This window comes from Cyrtonyx montezumae, unplaced genomic scaffold (genome assembly GCF_038088225.1).
Source record: "Cyrtonyx montezumae isolate F1298 unplaced genomic scaffold, pur_monq_1.0 scaffold_4, whole genome shotgun sequence".
NCBI classification, from domain to species: domain Eukaryota; kingdom Metazoa; phylum Chordata; class Aves; order Galliformes; family Odontophoridae; genus Cyrtonyx; species Cyrtonyx montezumae.
The window spans coordinates 4046696-4062980 of record NW_027072045.1 but is presented as its reverse complement, the minus strand read 5'-3'; the positions used below and the strand labels follow the sequence as shown (position 1 = coordinate 4062980).

At 50.7% G+C, this 16285-nt stretch overlaps 1 protein-coding gene across 12 annotated transcripts in view; it reads left to right on the top strand.

Moving 5' to 3' along the window:
- The window catches only part of TACC2 (transforming acidic coiled-coil containing protein 2), a 103720-nt gene that overhangs the window by 18307 nt on the left and 69128 nt on the right, over positions 1–16285 (top strand). For 3 of the 12 annotated variants that reach the window (XM_065746367.1, XM_065746366.1, XM_065746368.1), the window contains exon 1: positions 4179–6428. The exons of 2 other annotated variants lie outside the window; for them this stretch is intronic. In XM_065746367.1, coding sequence (XP_065602439.1) covers positions 4258–6428 — 2171 coding nt within the window. In that variant the 5' untranslated portion in view covers positions 4179–4257. Of the gene's footprint in view, positions 1–1379; positions 6429–16285 lie in introns of those variants that run through there. 7 more of the 12 variants (XM_065746363.1, XM_065746364.1, XM_065746372.1 and 4 more) reach the window with 5 other exon arrangements.

The following is a 16285-nucleotide window of genomic DNA, read 5'->3' as shown; positions in this document are numbered from 1 at the left end:
AGCACGGAAGAGGAATGTGTGCTACCTGTGCTACCTCGTTTAAAAGGCACTGATGTGAGTCACCATCAAAGGACATGCCAGGGCTTTAATTTTAACTCATTCAGTACACATCGCTTACAGAGTTGTCCAAAATCTTTCTTCATCCACTCACAAGTAAAGCAAACAGGATTTCAGCATTATCAAGTGTTATAAAATCAGAGCTGATGAACAGCACAGTTCATAGGATTGTTTTCTCCCCTTGAATCTGGAAGTGGTAAGTTTGCTACTATTCAGTTGCTACTTTACTATTGCTGCTATCCTACTGCGTCCTACAGTAGGAAATCTGTGGATGCATCCGTGTTATGTAACTGCTTCAGACTCATTTGGAAGTATTTCATATTGCATAGCTGTAAATACAAATGCAGTATGACAAAGAGGAGAGGTCTTTGAGAAACTTTGGTCATTTAGAGGTGTGCAAAGCACAGAAGTGTCATGCAGAATGGACATCAACGGCGTTTCGATCCCAGATTTGTTACCTTGCTTTCCTAACTCAGCTGGAAGATGGGCTTGCCAATAGCTAAAGATCCACAGACAAGCCGTAAGGAGGAGCTGTTGCTGTGGGTGGTGGTTCCTCCCTTTTCCAGCACTCAGCCTCCTGGAGCTCAGAGCCCTGGGAACAGAGCTGGCTTCCAGCTCGGAGGGTCCTGGCAAGTTAATCACTAAGAAGATAAAGCAGCAGAATGAGCAAGGAACTGAAATGGCAACTGTCTGCCACTTTCTTCATCCTGTACCCGACTCCATAAATCCGTTTGACACCCACGTCATTTCTATTCCCGTTTTCACTCTAATCTGTAGTTGAACAGCTACAGCTTGGGTATATGGAACACAACCACTGCTGTGAGGTGACCACAAGGGCCGTGTGGCTCTGCAGGCTGGGAGCTTGGTGCTGCTGGTGGCAAGCAGCTCTGCTGGCCAGCAGGAGGAAATAGGACAGATGGGCCTTCGTCTTCTGTTAGTGCAATTCCAGCAGTCCCCGCGGACTGCACAGCCCTTAGCTTTGTGCAAAGTAGCCCTCTAGAAAGGTGCTTTTTCCTTTCTGCTTCTCAAAGGTGCTGTTGTTTCCTTGGGTTGCTCCCTCAGCAGGGGAACATCTGGCTGGAATGTGGGATTTGGGAATACTTAAAATGCATGCCACAGGCACAATAGCTGGTAGGAAAGGACTGAGCTCGTGTACTGGTGTAATGAGGTGCTGCCACGCGTGCCTGGTGGTGTGCCCCCGTGAACAGACTGCCAGCTCCTCAATGCATGTCCTGCATGGCTTTGAAACGTCAATGGCATGAACTGTTTTTATTCTTTGCTTCTTTTTATTGACACGAAACAAATATTTCCACTGTTGGCAGCATCAGTGATGAAGGCTTCAATAGCTCCAGCGCTGAAGACGTGCCCAGCCCAAATTCAAGCATGTTGCCTTCCAAGGGGACAGGACAGTGTGTTATCATGCAAGAAGATGGAGGAGACACGGGCTCTTGTGCCTTACAGCAAGCTGCAGAAGCAAGGGAGAGATGTCTGCCTGTCTCTGTGCCTGCAGAGGGCTGTCTGGAGGATGTCGTAGCAGATCCTATGAGATGCAATGACGTGTCACCAACCTCAAACTGCAATGAAGCACTGAATGACAAAGAGGAGGGAACAGCGTGTGGTACTTCTGAGGAAGGAGGCCCCAGGCGTGGCCCTGTTACACCTGCTGCTCTGAGAACTGGTGGGAATGATCCTGGAGATCCCAGCCATCCTGCAGCACTTCCAGAGATGCATTTGAGGGAGTTGGGGTCCCTGTGGCACAGTGAGCAGCTGGGGGACACGGGGGAACCGTGGGTCAGCACGGCTCCCTGGAGTGCAGGAGCAGGGGATTATTTTCATGCCCAGAAGGCTGAGCAAGAGCTGGGATTTTGGGAAGTAGGTCAGGCACAAGCTGTAGAGCAGCAAGGTAGACGGAACACAGATGGTGGAGAGGGTCTGCTAATGAGAAAGGAAACCTTAATCCCAAATTACCCAGCAACAGGAGCAGTTGTAAGTGCTGAGAGTTCCAGAGCGAGGCCTGAGACCTTGGAGGTCTGTGGCCTGCAGGTGGGGGCTGTAACAACAGGGAACGAGGTGACCACAGCCCAAAGGCAAGGAGCACCACCAGCAGCCTGCCCTTCAGTGCCAGAGCTGCCTTTTGACCCCCCAGATCTCCCAGTGCCAAAGCTGGAAGAACCTTTGAGGGAATGCTTGCCTGGAAATGACTACCATGATCCAATGAGAAGCGAAGCAGTGGGAACAGCCTCTGAGAAAGATGAACCCATTTCTCAAAGGCAGCTTCAAAAGGAGGATGAGCTTGTTAGTGCTGAGCCTTCATCGTTTCAGGAAAGAGAAGAACAAAAATCAGCTGTCACAACCGAAAGCCAAAAAGATGAAGCCAGTAGCAATGAAATCATAAAAGCTGATGTGTCTGGAGAGAGCTCCACGCTTTCTGAAATGGAGAGCATTGCCAGTCCCACCAAGGACAATTCCCTGGTAGATAAAAGATTACTGCTGGAAGAATATGTGTTAGGTGGTTCTCTGAGCACATCTATGGAGCTGAATCTAAAGGGGACTGAATCTGCGAGTGTAACAGGAGAGCAAAACAAAACACGAGGAGAGGAGGCACGAGCAGCCAGCGCGGGGTCAGGTGGGGCAGGAACACAACTGCTGAGCTCCCTTGGCATCCACACTGAAGATGCAAAAGAAACCCACGTGGGACACAGCCCCGAAGTGTTCAGTCCTCGTGCCGAGGCTGCAGCAGGCGATGTGAAGGAAGGAGCTGCAGGAAAGCTCCTGCATGAAGAGGGTGACTTGGACTCCCTTGAAGACCACTCACAGTCTCTTGTTGGTAGAGCTGAGCAGCAGCTGGATGGAGGGAATGCAGCCGCCCTGGAGAGCAGGGGCAGCTCTGTGCCATGCACAAGGGCACAGTGCCCGCTGGGCTCTGCTTGCTGCCATGCACGGGACACAGCTCGGGGGCAGCCAGGCCGTCATGGGGCTGAGGAGGTTTGTTCAGCTGGTGCACACAGTTCACCGCTCCTCCACCCTGAGAACAATGGCATTATGCTGAGTGGGCAGGGTGAAGCCTGGGAAAAAGCTGGTGCTGGAGAAGCTGTGTTAGGGACTGACTGCCAAACGGGCGGTCAAGGAGAGCCTGAGAGCAGCAGCAAGGCCGGAGGAAGCATCAAAACTTCTGCATCAAAACCTGAATTTCAGGGCTCAAATGAGATGGCAGAGGTGGGGGGCTGTCCTGGAGACCTGCAAGCAAATGCAGATGTTCTGGCTGCTCTTCCCAATGAGGAGCAGATTGAGAAATTGGTGGCTTCAGTTGCAGGACTCGAACGCCAGGCACACCGAAGTGTGCTGATGACTGCCACGAGAGAGGATGACCAGGGACACAAAGATGGGCCCCACAACCTTGAGCAGCTTGCAGAACTAACAGATCCCAGCAATCCACCAGAAATGCCTCCAAACGTGAATAAAAGAGCTCTGCTGGGTCCTGCAGCATCCCAGTGTGGCTCCAGCAGAGCAGAAGGAGAGGAGGAGGATGAGAGCAGCGCTGAGATCCTGGGGGGTGCATGCAGCAGTGAACACCTGCAAAACATTCCTGGTGCGACCGTGCTTCATTTGCAAAATTGCACTGAGCAGAACAAAAGTGATCTTGGGGCAGAAGAAAGCTGCTGCAGTAAGCAGAACTCAAACAAGCCCAAGCAGGGCGATAATCCTTTGATCTCAGCTAGTCAGCGTGAGGAAGCATGTCAGAGTGATACGATTTCTAAAGAATATGACACGAACGAAGGGCCAGTCAGCATCTGCAGGATGAAAGGCAGTGCTGGGGAGAGCCATGCTGCTGCTGGAGATGCTCTTCCAGGGACACAGAACCCAGCAAGTGCCACTAACATACAGCAGGCTTTGCCCAGCGACCCTGAAATAGCATCTACTTCTGATAGTGCTGGGAGAAGCGATCCTCAAATGGCCAGTGCAGGAACTCAAAGGGAAGCAGTGCTGGTGAAAAGCTCAGAAGAGATGGAAGGATTGAGTGCTGCCTGGGGCCTGACCCGGAGGGGTGGGAGCATAGGGATGAGCGGAGAGGACAATGCTGCTGTCAAAGAAACCAGGAGTATGGAAAGTGCCAAAGGTCCAGGGGCAGAATGGTGTCCTTCACTGCCCCAGGTGCAAGGGGAAGTGATTCCTGCTGATAAGCCCCATAAATCCAGCTGCATGCAACAGGCATCGGAGGAGCCTGGTTTCTGTCAAGCCAACTTTACAGCCCCCTCTGTGCTGACCTCTGCATTCCATCATCCCAGCCAGCAAGCTGGGAGCAATGCAGACAGTGGTACCAAGGAGGAATTGCTAAACAACAAGCTAGAAGCAGCAGAGTGCCAAAACAGCCAAAGTAATCCTCCTGAGCAGATGGCTGCAGGTTCTCAGGTGTCCATGCACTCATCTGGAGTGGGCACAGGGAAAGCAGTAGAGGCAGAAAACAGCTCTGTGGGTGGCATGCGTGAGGATGGAAGAGATGTTCCTGGGCAGGGAGTTCAGCGTGACAGAGACACACAGACTTTAAATGTGGGGCAGAGCTCTGGAAACTTATCACAGTTTAATTCCGAGAAGCTGAAGAAAGAACTATCTGCAATTAAATCCAAAGAAACAAAAGGTGATGTAAACTTCAAAGAGCAGCAGAGTGACAGCTCGGCAGAGCTTCTGCTCGCAGCCCCTGCTCTGGAAGGAAAGCTGCTGAGCCTTTCATCTGCTGGTAAACAGGGAGGTTGTAATGAGGAAATCGCAACCCGTATCTGTGCAGATGACAAGTACGGGGAGATCTTAGAGAGAGCTGGGAGTGCAGAGCTAGGGAAAGGGGTTTTAAAGGAGAATAAGAACAGAAAGAGGACAGAGAGTGCTGCGGAGAGCCCTGCAAAGGAGCATGAGGCTGTGCCGTGCCTCTCGCTGGGCTCCAGCCTGCCGGCCTTCAGGGAGCACATCAGCCAGATATTCAGGCAGACAGTCCGCAGCACGCTGAGCGCAGAGTTAGCCCAGCTGCCAGCTGAAAGCCATGCAGGCTGCACTCAGAGCCCAGCAGCTGAGGGCACGGCACAACCGTGCGGTGCTGGGAACCTCTTGGGGTCAGTCGAGGTGGGCACGGTACCCAAGAGCCACTTGCAGGCAGAGGGACCGGAGCTGCCTTTAGCTCTGCGCACGGCTCCTGGCTCTCTGCAGCAGGAGGACGCAGTGGCAGAGGGAGCAGAGGGAAGCAGGCAGCCTGGTCTGAGCAGGGTTCCCTGCTCGGAGGGCTCTGCATATGTTGCATCTGTGCTGGAGAACCTGCAAAAGGCGAATGCTGAGTGTCCAGAGAGCAGTGGGATGGAAGGAGAGGCAGGGCTGTGTGCTGGCAGTGCGGAGCCTGCGTCACTAATGGGCTTAGAGGGGAAGGAGCATGGACCGACTGCATCTGATGGGGCAGCAGATGAGAACTTCTCTTTGGAAGAGAAGCAACAGCCCAGCACAGCCAGCTTCCCAGCAGCAGAGGACTTGGAGGATGCTGCTCCCACAGAGAGGTCAATGACGGAGCGCAGTGCAGAGCCACCTGAGGAGGGTGTGAGCTGTCACAGTGAGCCAGGAGAAGAGGAAAATGGGTGCAGAAGTCTGGACACCACTACGAGCACCTCTGATGTGGCAGCTTCAGGTCTCCTCCTGGGAGGGTCTTACAGCTGTGAAAAACTGCTGGACAACGTTAGCACGTCACCAGGGGGAATTCAGGAGCTGGGCAACAATTTTATGCGTGACACTGAGGCACAGAGTGACACACAGGTGATGCCGGATGATCCACGAAACAGGGAATGCATGAGAACATCAGAAAGTCCACGGCGAGAGGAGAGAGGAGCCACGTGTGAGGTAATGGATTACATAAAAAAAGAAGCCAGCCAGGATGGCTGCATGCACACTGACTCCCAGCTGGGATCCAGCGATGTGATGGAAGGAGATGTGCAGGAGAACAGTGACACAGTGCTGAGCTCGGCAGAGACAGGTGCAGGAAAACCTGGAGCCATCCCTGAGATGGGCGCTGAAAAACCTGGGGACAGCCCTGAGTCAGGCACAGCAAGGATGCTGGACACTGCTGGAGGTGGCTCAGTGTTAAGCAGCAGTACCAGGGAGCAGGAGGGAGAGCTGCGTGGTGACTGCTCCCCCTCCACCGCCGGGATGGAGCAGGGGGAGTGCTCCCCACGTGCAGGCTTTGCTGGTGCTGACATTCATATGAGTGAGGTGGACTTTGGGCATGAATTCTCGCTGCAGGACATCCAAAGGACACCGTCCCCATTCGCATTCCTGGAGCCTGAGACACTCGACCTCGGCTCGTTTCAAGACACGGCTGTGGCAGGACTGCCCACCGACAGGTATTGTCTTTAAATTGCTGCATGACACGGTCGCCAGGTCCCTGGGGCTCCATGGGGACAAATGTTGGAGGCGGACTTGTGCTGTCCGGGTGGGCAGGGCACTCGCTCCACTCTGAGATTCAATCTGAATCCCTCTAAACGTGGACTCAGAGGAAGAAAAGAGCAGTCATGCATAGGGTCTGGGTGTGAGAGGTGTCTCAGCACCCAAGGAGGGCCCTTCTCATTGTCCCACTGCTGCCCCAGTTCCCTGCCCTCATCTGCATGGATGTGTTTGTGTTTCCCAGCACTCTCTCACATCTCATAGCCTGAAGCGAGGCAGCAAACAGCACTCCCCAGCCCGAAGTGAGCAGGTTTTTGCCTGAGTTTTGGTGACCCAGTTACTTGAGACCTGCAGCACTTAAAAACAAGCCTGAGTACAGCCCAATTACTCTCAGTTAGCTGTCAGGCCGCCCTCTCATCCTGCTGCATGCTGGAATTGTACTGACAGTGCCTTTGATCACTGCATTATTCAGTGTTTCTAATGACATGGAGTTGTTTCAGACACGAATTCGTAGCTGGGACTTGTGGAGTGCAGGAACTGTTGCTTTTCCTTATTATATTTCAAAGCCTAGCAGAAACCAAGACTATTTTTTCGGTGAGTTTCTACTTTGCTATCTGAATTCCCAGCTCAACACTCAGTTAATTCAGGAGAAACACAGTTTAGAAGCAGTGCTCTGCTGTCAGCTGGGCATGCTGCTGCTTTCTCTGTACCACAGCGGGTGATGTCAGTGAGTGCTCTGCCTGAATGGGATCTTTTTGGGTATCACCAGTGAAAATATTAAATATTATCCACCTTTTGCCCAGAGAGGTGGTGGTGCCCATCCCTGCAGACGCCCAAGGTGCCCTTAAAGGGCCTTTCCAACTCAAACAGCTCTATGAAAACAGAAAGGAGCTCCTCCTGTGAGCCAGCAATGCAGACTCAATAGGATCTGGGTTTACAAGCAAAATGTGTTAAAAGAACGTCACTGGTGCTGGAAGCCTGAGCTGTGTGACTTCCTCTTTAGGCTCTGCCTGTAAAGTGACCATGAAATTAGAGCTGGTATTTCTCTCTGGTTCCTTTCCTCTCTTTGCATTTCCCTTTACGTGATGGAAGGTGTCCCAGCCCTGTAGTGTTGATGTTACCCAACTGCTTGCTGGCACAGCCAGGCTCAGGAGCCTTACAGGGCTGATACTTCCATGTGCCTAAGCATGTGCCTTCCGTCAGGGCGGGTGCCATACTTTAAACAAATACCTGTGGCAGGCAGGGTGGGGCTCTGGAAACAGCTGCTGGCAATTCATGGAGTGGTTGCTTCATACTTGTGTAAGCTCCAGGAATGCATCATCACCTGTTCCTGCAGAGGGAGGGTGGGTGCCAGCAGCAGCTGCTGCTCTGGGACTGCGGCTGTGAGTGGGGGTACGTGGGACACAGGACATGCTGCAGCTCCTGGGGCTCAGGCACTGGGGACTCACAGGTACAGGGGAAGCTCTGCTCCTGGACAGGCTTGGCTCTTACAGGAACGTGTGTCTACAGTAATACAGGTGAGAAGCAGAATGCATTGGTTCAGCTGAGCTCGGCACGCTGACTGCTCTGCTCTCCCTGTGAGCTCAAAGCTGGTTTTGCAGGGCTGAATTTAAATCATGCACTCCAGGCACGGTGCTTCTAGTCTCAGTGTTTCCAGTGGTTTATTGCCCTCTAATTGTTGAAGGAGATACACTACTCTAGCCACGCAGACAAGGAGTGTGTTTCTAAGAGCTGAGTGCAGGGATTTGGGCCTGGTGGAAGAAGTCCACTGAGAAGGAACGTTTCCATCCCCCTCAAAAATAAATTCAGGTTGGATATCTGGAAAAATGTCTTCTTGGAAAGAGTGGTGATACATTGGTACAGCTGCACAGGGAGTGGGAGTCCCCATCCCTGGAGGTGTTCCAGGGCCATGGAGATGTGGCACTGAGGGACATGTGCATAGTGGGGGTGGGTGGGGGTTGGACTTGGGGATCTTAGAGGACTTTTCCAACCTTAGTGATTCTATGACACTTAAAGGAATAGAATAGTAAGAAGCACATTACACTGAGGAGAAGGAAACATTATGTTCTGAATTATTTTAGCCCTATTTCTCCCACCTCTACTGCTTCTGTGCAGCGTGGAGCTGCAGGGGTGCACCCTTACAAGGCCCTGCATGTTGAAACCATGCTGAGCTGCAGAGTTGTGCTCTGACTCTTCAATCCTCATTAGGATTTCTTTCTGTAGCAAAAGGAGGAATTACTTCTGCTGGCCTTTGCTCTGGAGCAACAGATGCAGGATCAGCCCAAAGTTTTCCTGCCCCACATGCTGAAGCAGTGGGGCAAGAGTGAGCAAATAAGAAGAGGCAATAATATGACACCATTCCCTTCAAATCTTCAGCAAAAAGGAAAGCAATATTTGGAAGGAGGCTGGGACAGGAGCACTGGGCACACATCCCTGTGGAAGGTCCCTTACTGCTGTCCCCTGGCTGCTCCAATTCCTTGTCAAAGTTATACTCAGGAAAGAACAAAACTTGTTTCTTTGCCTCTTTCAGTAATATCTGCTCCATATACTCCATTCCTTTATGGGGAGAGGAAAGAGGTCTGCATGAAATGAGTCTGCTTGCATTGTGGGCACGGCAGATGCTGGACAGAGCATGGATGCAACCAGCAAACGATGGCCAAGTCTTGGAGATGTGTAGAGGTGGTGTGGTGTTTCCTGCTGACTTTCTGTAATTCTCCCTGCTGGTATGTGCAAAGTGCCTCTCTTGGAAGCAGTGCCAAGGGAGCTCTTCATAGCACACCTTCTTGCAGCAGCACACTGAGGGTTCTGCTGCATTGGCTGACTTCTCTAAGCAGTATTCTCATATGGAAAGTGCATTACAGCAATTGGCATCGGCAGAGCGACTGGAAAAACGTCCTGTGTCCTATGCATGCATCAGATAAGATCTCTAAAGTTAGTCCAGACATACTTTTGGATTGTCTGTGTGCTTTGTTCTTGCCATTGAAAATTGGCAAGTTCCATAGGTACAAAAGGAATGTGCACTCCTTAGTTTTAAACACTGACTCGGTTGTTTTTGTCTGTATGACAAATATAGCGTTAAATATTTTAACAGTCTCACTGGATGAGGGAGGAGAAATGCAGAACTGCTTTTCAGATCAATCAAGTGAGTTCTTAGCCCTAATTCTTTGTGTCGTTAGCATCTGAACACGAGATTTTGGAGTTAAAACTGTTCTCAAAACAGTGATGATGTGTCCTTCCTCAATTCCCTTTCTTTCCCTTCTTTCGTTCCCTTTTTCCCTTATTTTTTTCACCTTCATAATGAGCTTACCTGCATCTCATATCATGAAACAAAGAGGAAAATGGCTGCAGGCAATCTACACGTGAATAAAAGGCACAAAGTGAATAGGGCTGTGCCTCTCTCTCCTGCCCTTCTCCCTGGCGTATTTGCATCTGAGATTTGTGTTTTCCTCCCACCTCACTGCTATCCTCAGGAGCCACTGGTGGTGCACACACAGCTCTGACTGCAGCCCTTGGTTGGCTGGTGAGTCCTGTGGGAGTTCTGGCTGCACGCAGGCCGCAGGTTGGAGCCTGTGATGGTTCATCTGGGGAATTTTCTGCTAAAGGAAGAATAACATCACGGTGTCTTCACTCTTGCCCAACGTGCTTTCTAAGGAATTGAAGGGAGTTTTGCCACCTACTCTTAGCAGATGCTGCTGACCTCATGGAGTGCCGCTTTAGGCAACGGAAAAGGCAAAGTCTTTATACAGCGGTGCTTTGACAGTGTGCCCAGTTGTACTCAGAGCACCTTTCAGTGGAAAAAGGAGGACTGCGATGCCCTGCTGTTGCTTTGGGGTTTAATGTGAGTCTGTGGCAGTCAAACACAGCCATTCACTAAACAAACCCAGCAAGGACATGGTGATATTCTACCCAGCATCTGGGCAGGCAGCTTGGTGTCCGTTTTGGTCTTCTTTTCTCATTAAAAATCACTTTTGGATTACCCTTTTTTCTTTCTTTTCTGATTAATCTTTCCCCAAATGTATTTTTCGACCCTGCTTCTTCCAAGTAAGCTGTCTATTTTCCCAAAATGGTTTTTATATCTCCTACGTACTCCCCCATTTTCTGTATTCCAACTCTTATCTTCTGGCTTCTCGCAAAATTGGGTGCCATGGAGCGAGTCCTACTGTCCCTGTTTCTAATAGAATATGCAAAGTAGGATTAATTCTGGCTTTGAACCCTGCGGAGGGCAGCTCTGAAAACAGCAATTACAGACACAGGCATATTCTCAATGACTTGGATGTGGCTTTCTTCCAGGTTTTCTGCATCTTGGCATGCTTGCACAGCACTAGTGCTTCTCAGCAAAGGCTCCTCTGGAGCTGTGCCTGAAGAGACAGATCCCCCAGCACTTCCCTCATCCTTTGCTGTATGTTTTTCCTCCATCTATTTGTTTTAGTTGGTTTTTTTCTCCTTACTTGAACTCTGCTCATCTTGAGGGCTCCCTGTAGGTAAAAAGCTTTTTGAACAGCAGAAGGTCAAGTATATAAAGTCTTGAGACTTACATTTCCAGAATGAACGAGGAAAGCAGCCTTGTGCAGGCTTTGTTTCCAAATCTGAATGGCCCCGACAGTCCGTTGTCTGTTGAGTAGCAAGGATATCAAAGTTGGCTTTAGGTGATGCTTGCTTTAACATCACCATGCCTGCATGCAGACTCAGGAGTAACACGACAGTTTTTAACTGTGAGGATTGGTGAGTGGGGTGCATGGAAAACCTGACATCTCTTGTGCATCTGTTTGCACTCTGCTCATGTGCACATATCTTGACTTTTTGATTCTTAGAGTCCCCTTGGCCTTTAGGAAACTCTCCCTGAATGGCAGGAACTGCTCCAATCAAAGGATTCATTGCCCCACATTCTCAGGCCCTGAGATGCTGGGTGGCAATTGGGTGTGTTGAACTGAGATGTTGGGTGGCACGTTGGGTGCGTTGTACTTGATGAGAGTGGGACATTGAGTGTGGTCTCCTGAAATGCTGGATAGCACACAGGCACAGAGGGCACGGTGTCCTTGGTGGATGGCACGTTGGGTGTGTTGTCCTGGGCCAGCCCCGGTGTGCTGTTTGGATCTGTTCTTTGTGACTTGGCAGCCATGCTTCCATTTCAACCTTGGCTGTTTGTTTCCTTCCCCTCTCGGTGTATCCTTCCAGACAGCTGTGTGCAAAGAGGCGAAAGCTGCAGCTTGCCCTTAAAGCCACTAAATTTAGGGCAACATCTCTGCTCCCGTGCAAAGAATTTGTTGTCTCTGAGCCTCCAACTCAGCTGCTGTGCAGTCCTTTCTCGCCCAGACCCCCTACAAGCAGCAATCCTACTTTGCTGGAGTAACGGGGACATCAGTTGTTTCAGTTTATAAAACAGAAATGAGGGAAGTAGGTGGGATGCATTCAAGCAGGATTTGAGCAATCTGCTGGCCCAAACTCACTGCCGTTTTCCAACCTCAAAGCTGGCCTCTTGGCCTCTCTGTGTAAACGATGCTCCAACAAACAGAGCACTTGCTTCATGAGACTGAAACCCATCAGGCTGTTTTTTTTTTTTTTTTAATTATTATTATTCTTTAAGCATGTTGTTTTTTCATAGCTCCTCTGGCTGGTGAAACACGAGCAGTGTAATCAATACAGCATTTTTTAAAGGCACTCAAGAGCTTATGTAAAATGTTTGAAATTTGTTAGCACGATAACATTGTTACGCTCTCCTAGCTGATAGAAATATCAAAGCCAGCTAAGAATAGCTGCAGCAAGCAGAGACGACTGGATCAGTTTTCTGCTTCTAATGACTAAGGCAAATAATAAGTGAAAACCTTAAACCCCCCTCCTTGACAGTGGTAGGGGTTGGAAGGGACCTCCAGAGATCATGGAGTCCAACCCCCCTGCCAAAGCAGCTCCCAGCCCAGGTTGCACAGCTCAGTGTCCAGGTGGGCCTTGAATGTCTCCAGAGGAGATCCACCACCTCTGTGTGCAGCTCCAGTGCTCCATCACTGCACTGGGAAGAAGTTCCCACACACATTGGTGCAGAACTTCCTATGCTTCAGTTTGTGGCCATTTCCCCTCATCCTATCACCACACACTGTTGAGAAGTCCGGCCTCATCCCTTTGCCTCCTGCTCCTCAGATATTTATACATGTGGATCAGAGCCCCTCTGAGTCTTCTTTTCTCAAGGCTGAACAGCCCCAGCTCTCTCAGCCTTCCCTCATAAGGGAGCTGTTCTCTGCCCTTTATCATCTTTGTAGCCCTCCAATGGACTCTTTCCAGCAGATCCCTGTCTGTTTTGTACCAGGAGCCCAGAACTGGACACAGTGCTCCAGGTGAGGCCTCACCAGGGCAGAGCAGAGGGGGAGGATCACCTCCCTCGACCTGCTGGCCACGAAGGAGTCAAAATACAGTCAGCTTCTGCTCAGTATTTGAAAGTCTCTGAGATCTTGCACTTCTTTTTTTTTTTACTGCTGTGATGGGATGCAGCGGGATATGTCCTACAGCTCTGAGGATTTTTGAAGAAATCAGCTGAATTTGAAAATTTCCAAATGTCAGTTTCCTGTCACTGCAGTCTTCCAAAACGTAATGATTTAATATTTGACTTTTCATTTTTTTTTCGAAGCAGAGGCTTAAGGTGAATGTCTGGGGCTCTACAGGGACGGCCAACTCAAAGCCTTGCCAAAAATAACTGCTGGCAGTTGCACAACCTCATTTTCAACCGCCACAAATGACGGTGTGGGCAATTTGTATGTAGAAAGCAGTGGAAATGTAAATATCAGGTGTTTGTTACAGAAGTGGCTTGGATATCTAAGCCAAGCTGGGCTGCAACTAATTGATGCTGTGGTTTTGCAGAGTGCACGGCTATGAACTCCTGACCGGGAAACACAGAAGATAAACTCCTTTTTAATTTTAAACAAATTTAAGTGCATTTATACGGTTTCCTTTCATGCCAATGGCCTTGAAATTGGGCGCTAAGTTTTCTCAAAGAGCAATTGAGAATTCTTCTCAGCGCTTTCACAGACTTTATTGCTCAGAACAAATGCATCGAGGCTTTGCAGCACTTAAAGGTTTATCTCAAATACTGCAGTGCTTGGTTTTTCTTGTAGGCTGGTGGTAACCTTAACTTCAGTTTAAAGGGGGCTGGAGTGTGGAGAACAAAGCATCTTGTCCCCGTGCTTACCGGGAAGGACTTGTCAATCCAATGTTAGTTCGTCCTGTCTGCATTCTCAAAATTAGAAGGCAAGTTCAGAAGAAAAATATGCAGTTTTAAAACTTACTTAATGTAGTGCTCTTTTTCAAGCCAATTTCATGGGAATTTATGGAGGTTGTGGGATTTTTTGTTTGCTTGGGGTTTGGTTTTGTTTTGCTTTTGAGTGCTTGCTCATTTCCCCCACCGCATAGTGCCTTGGTTTGGCAAAAAATGATGGTTTATGGGAAAAACCCTCAGGTTGAATTCACAGGGGTGGGGCAGAACGGGGCACGGCCTCCAGTCGTGTCCCCCCCAGTGCTCCACCAGGTGCCGGTTTCCTAAAGGCCAAGGGGAAAGGGTTTGGGTACAGCCAGAGGCTGATGAGTGAGCAGGGACAGCACATTATTTGAGTGAAAGGACTATCCCACTCCAAAAAATGTTCAGTTTGGTTGCATTAGCAGGAACCTAGCTACTCTGCATCCACAGCTCTGTGCCAGATTCAAGTGCTGCTTGCAAAGAAAATGAAGGTTTATTTTAACAACCCTCCTTCTCTCCAGGGTCTCCTTCCCCTGAAGGCTGCTGTACCTGCAGAAGCCATTTGCAGAATGGTTTCCAGATGACAACAGAGTTGAGCTCCCCCTCAAACGTGAGGGCAGCTGGATGCCTGTACCTGTATCAGAAATCACAGCAACTTTTTTCCATTGCTGGTTTCCTGCAGCCTGGGAGGCAGAGAGCTGCTCGCCCCACAACTTAACTCAGCTTGATCCTAATCCTTGCTGTTGCAGTGGATGCTCGTGGCTCCAGGAGCAGCACAGCCTTCTGAGAGCTGCCCTGAGCTGTGCAGAGGAAGAGATGTTAGGTTTGTCACCCCTGGAATTCAGCCTCTGTGGCTCCAGCATTTGATCTAGGTTGGTAAGCAAAGAACCTATCAGCTGGCTCCCTGTGAGATGATAGATAGCATAGACGTGCAGCCTGTAGTTATTGTATGACGGGTCATAAACATGATAATCATCTTCCTGGGTAGACACAAAGTGAATTCCCTGGGTGCAGATGCCTTGTGCATGCACTGGGGTTCACAGACTCACAGAACTGTAGGGGTTGGAAGGGACCTCCAGAGATCATCAAGTCCAACCCCCCTGCCAAAGCAGCTCCCAGCCCACGTTGCACAGCTCAGTGTCCAGGTGGGTCTTGAACGTCTCCAGAGAAGGTTCCAGAGTGCATCTCAATGCAAACCCTTAATTACTGATGAAGCTGGTCTTTTGTGTTGCCATAAACCCAGAGGAGACATTCATAAGGCCATGCAGCTAATTAAATCTGCTCCATTTTCGTGTAGGTGAAACGGTGCAAATTTCCGAGGTAGGATTTTGTGGGATCACAGAATGCTTCAGGTTGAAGGGGACCTGAAGTTCCAATCCCCTGCAAGGACGGTGGGAGGAATAAAGAGGTTCCGCTCAGGTTCCAACTTACAGCTCAAGATGCTGTTAGAAGCTGTTAAAAGTTTCAGGTAAAAAAAAAAGTTTGAAAAAGTTGCCTTTGAGCAGCGGGCTGGGAGAAGTTTGTGCAAGCCGCCCGTCGAGTTGCTCTGAGCTCCATCCGTGAAGGCTGCTCGGTCCTTCTCTTTTTTTTTTCTGCTTTAAAGGAGACACCCAGCCTCGGAGCCTTTGTTGCGCTAGACGCGTCGCAACCCAACCTGCCCGCAGCTCTCCCCCGAGCCGAGCCCGCTGCGGGATCCTCCTGGGAGGAGCCATGCCGGGCAGCCCCGCTGCCGCCGCGCTTTTGGCCCTTTGTGCTCCCGCAGCCCCGGGCGGAGGGGCCGCGGGGGCGATGCGGGGCCGCCTCCCGGCGCTGGGTTCGCTCTGCGGCTGCCCGGGGCCGGCAGTGAGCGCGGGGCGGCGCCGGGGGAGCCGGCGGGGAGCCGGGCGGAGCGGGGCCGGGCCGTTCCCGCAGCCGAGGGTGACGGAGGACGGCGGAGCCGGTGAGCGAGTCCCGGCCGCGGTAAGCAGTCGCTTCGTAGGCGTGGAAGGGGGAGTTTGTGGGAGAGTTTGGCGTGGCTTTAAATCTTGAAAAGGTTGTATTTCTGAAGGATTCGCGTTTCCTTGGCTTGCGTGGTTTTTTTTTCTCTCTCTCTTCCGTCGTCCTCTCGACAACTTTTTGAGAAGCGGAGAGAGCGCTTCTCAGCCTCAAAGCCCCGCGCCCATGTGCGAGCGCCCGCCGCGCCCCGCTGCTCCCGGGGCGGCTCCTGCGGGATGCGGGGGCCGCGGGTTCGAGTCCCGGAGGTGCGGTTGTCAGCTGTCATGGGAATGCGCGTACCCGACCCGTGCGAGCCAGGGTTGTGCTGCTGAGAGCTGTAAGGTTTTGTACCTGAGCTGATGAGGGAAGTGGCGTGATGCGTTTTGGGCTTCTCGAGTCTTTGAACCTAAAGTATTTGTGGGTTTGGTGTAGTAACGTGGCGTAACTGAACTGGGTTTAACGTGATTGGAGTCTAATAGAGCGCCTAGGCAAAAAAAAAAAAAAAAAAAAAAGGAAAAAAAGCCCTCTTTTTCCATGTAATGGTTATGACTAATTGCAGCAATGAGGAAGACAGCTGCCTAGGTTACACAAAACTTCTGAGCAAGGAGGGCTGGGTGAGGAAGT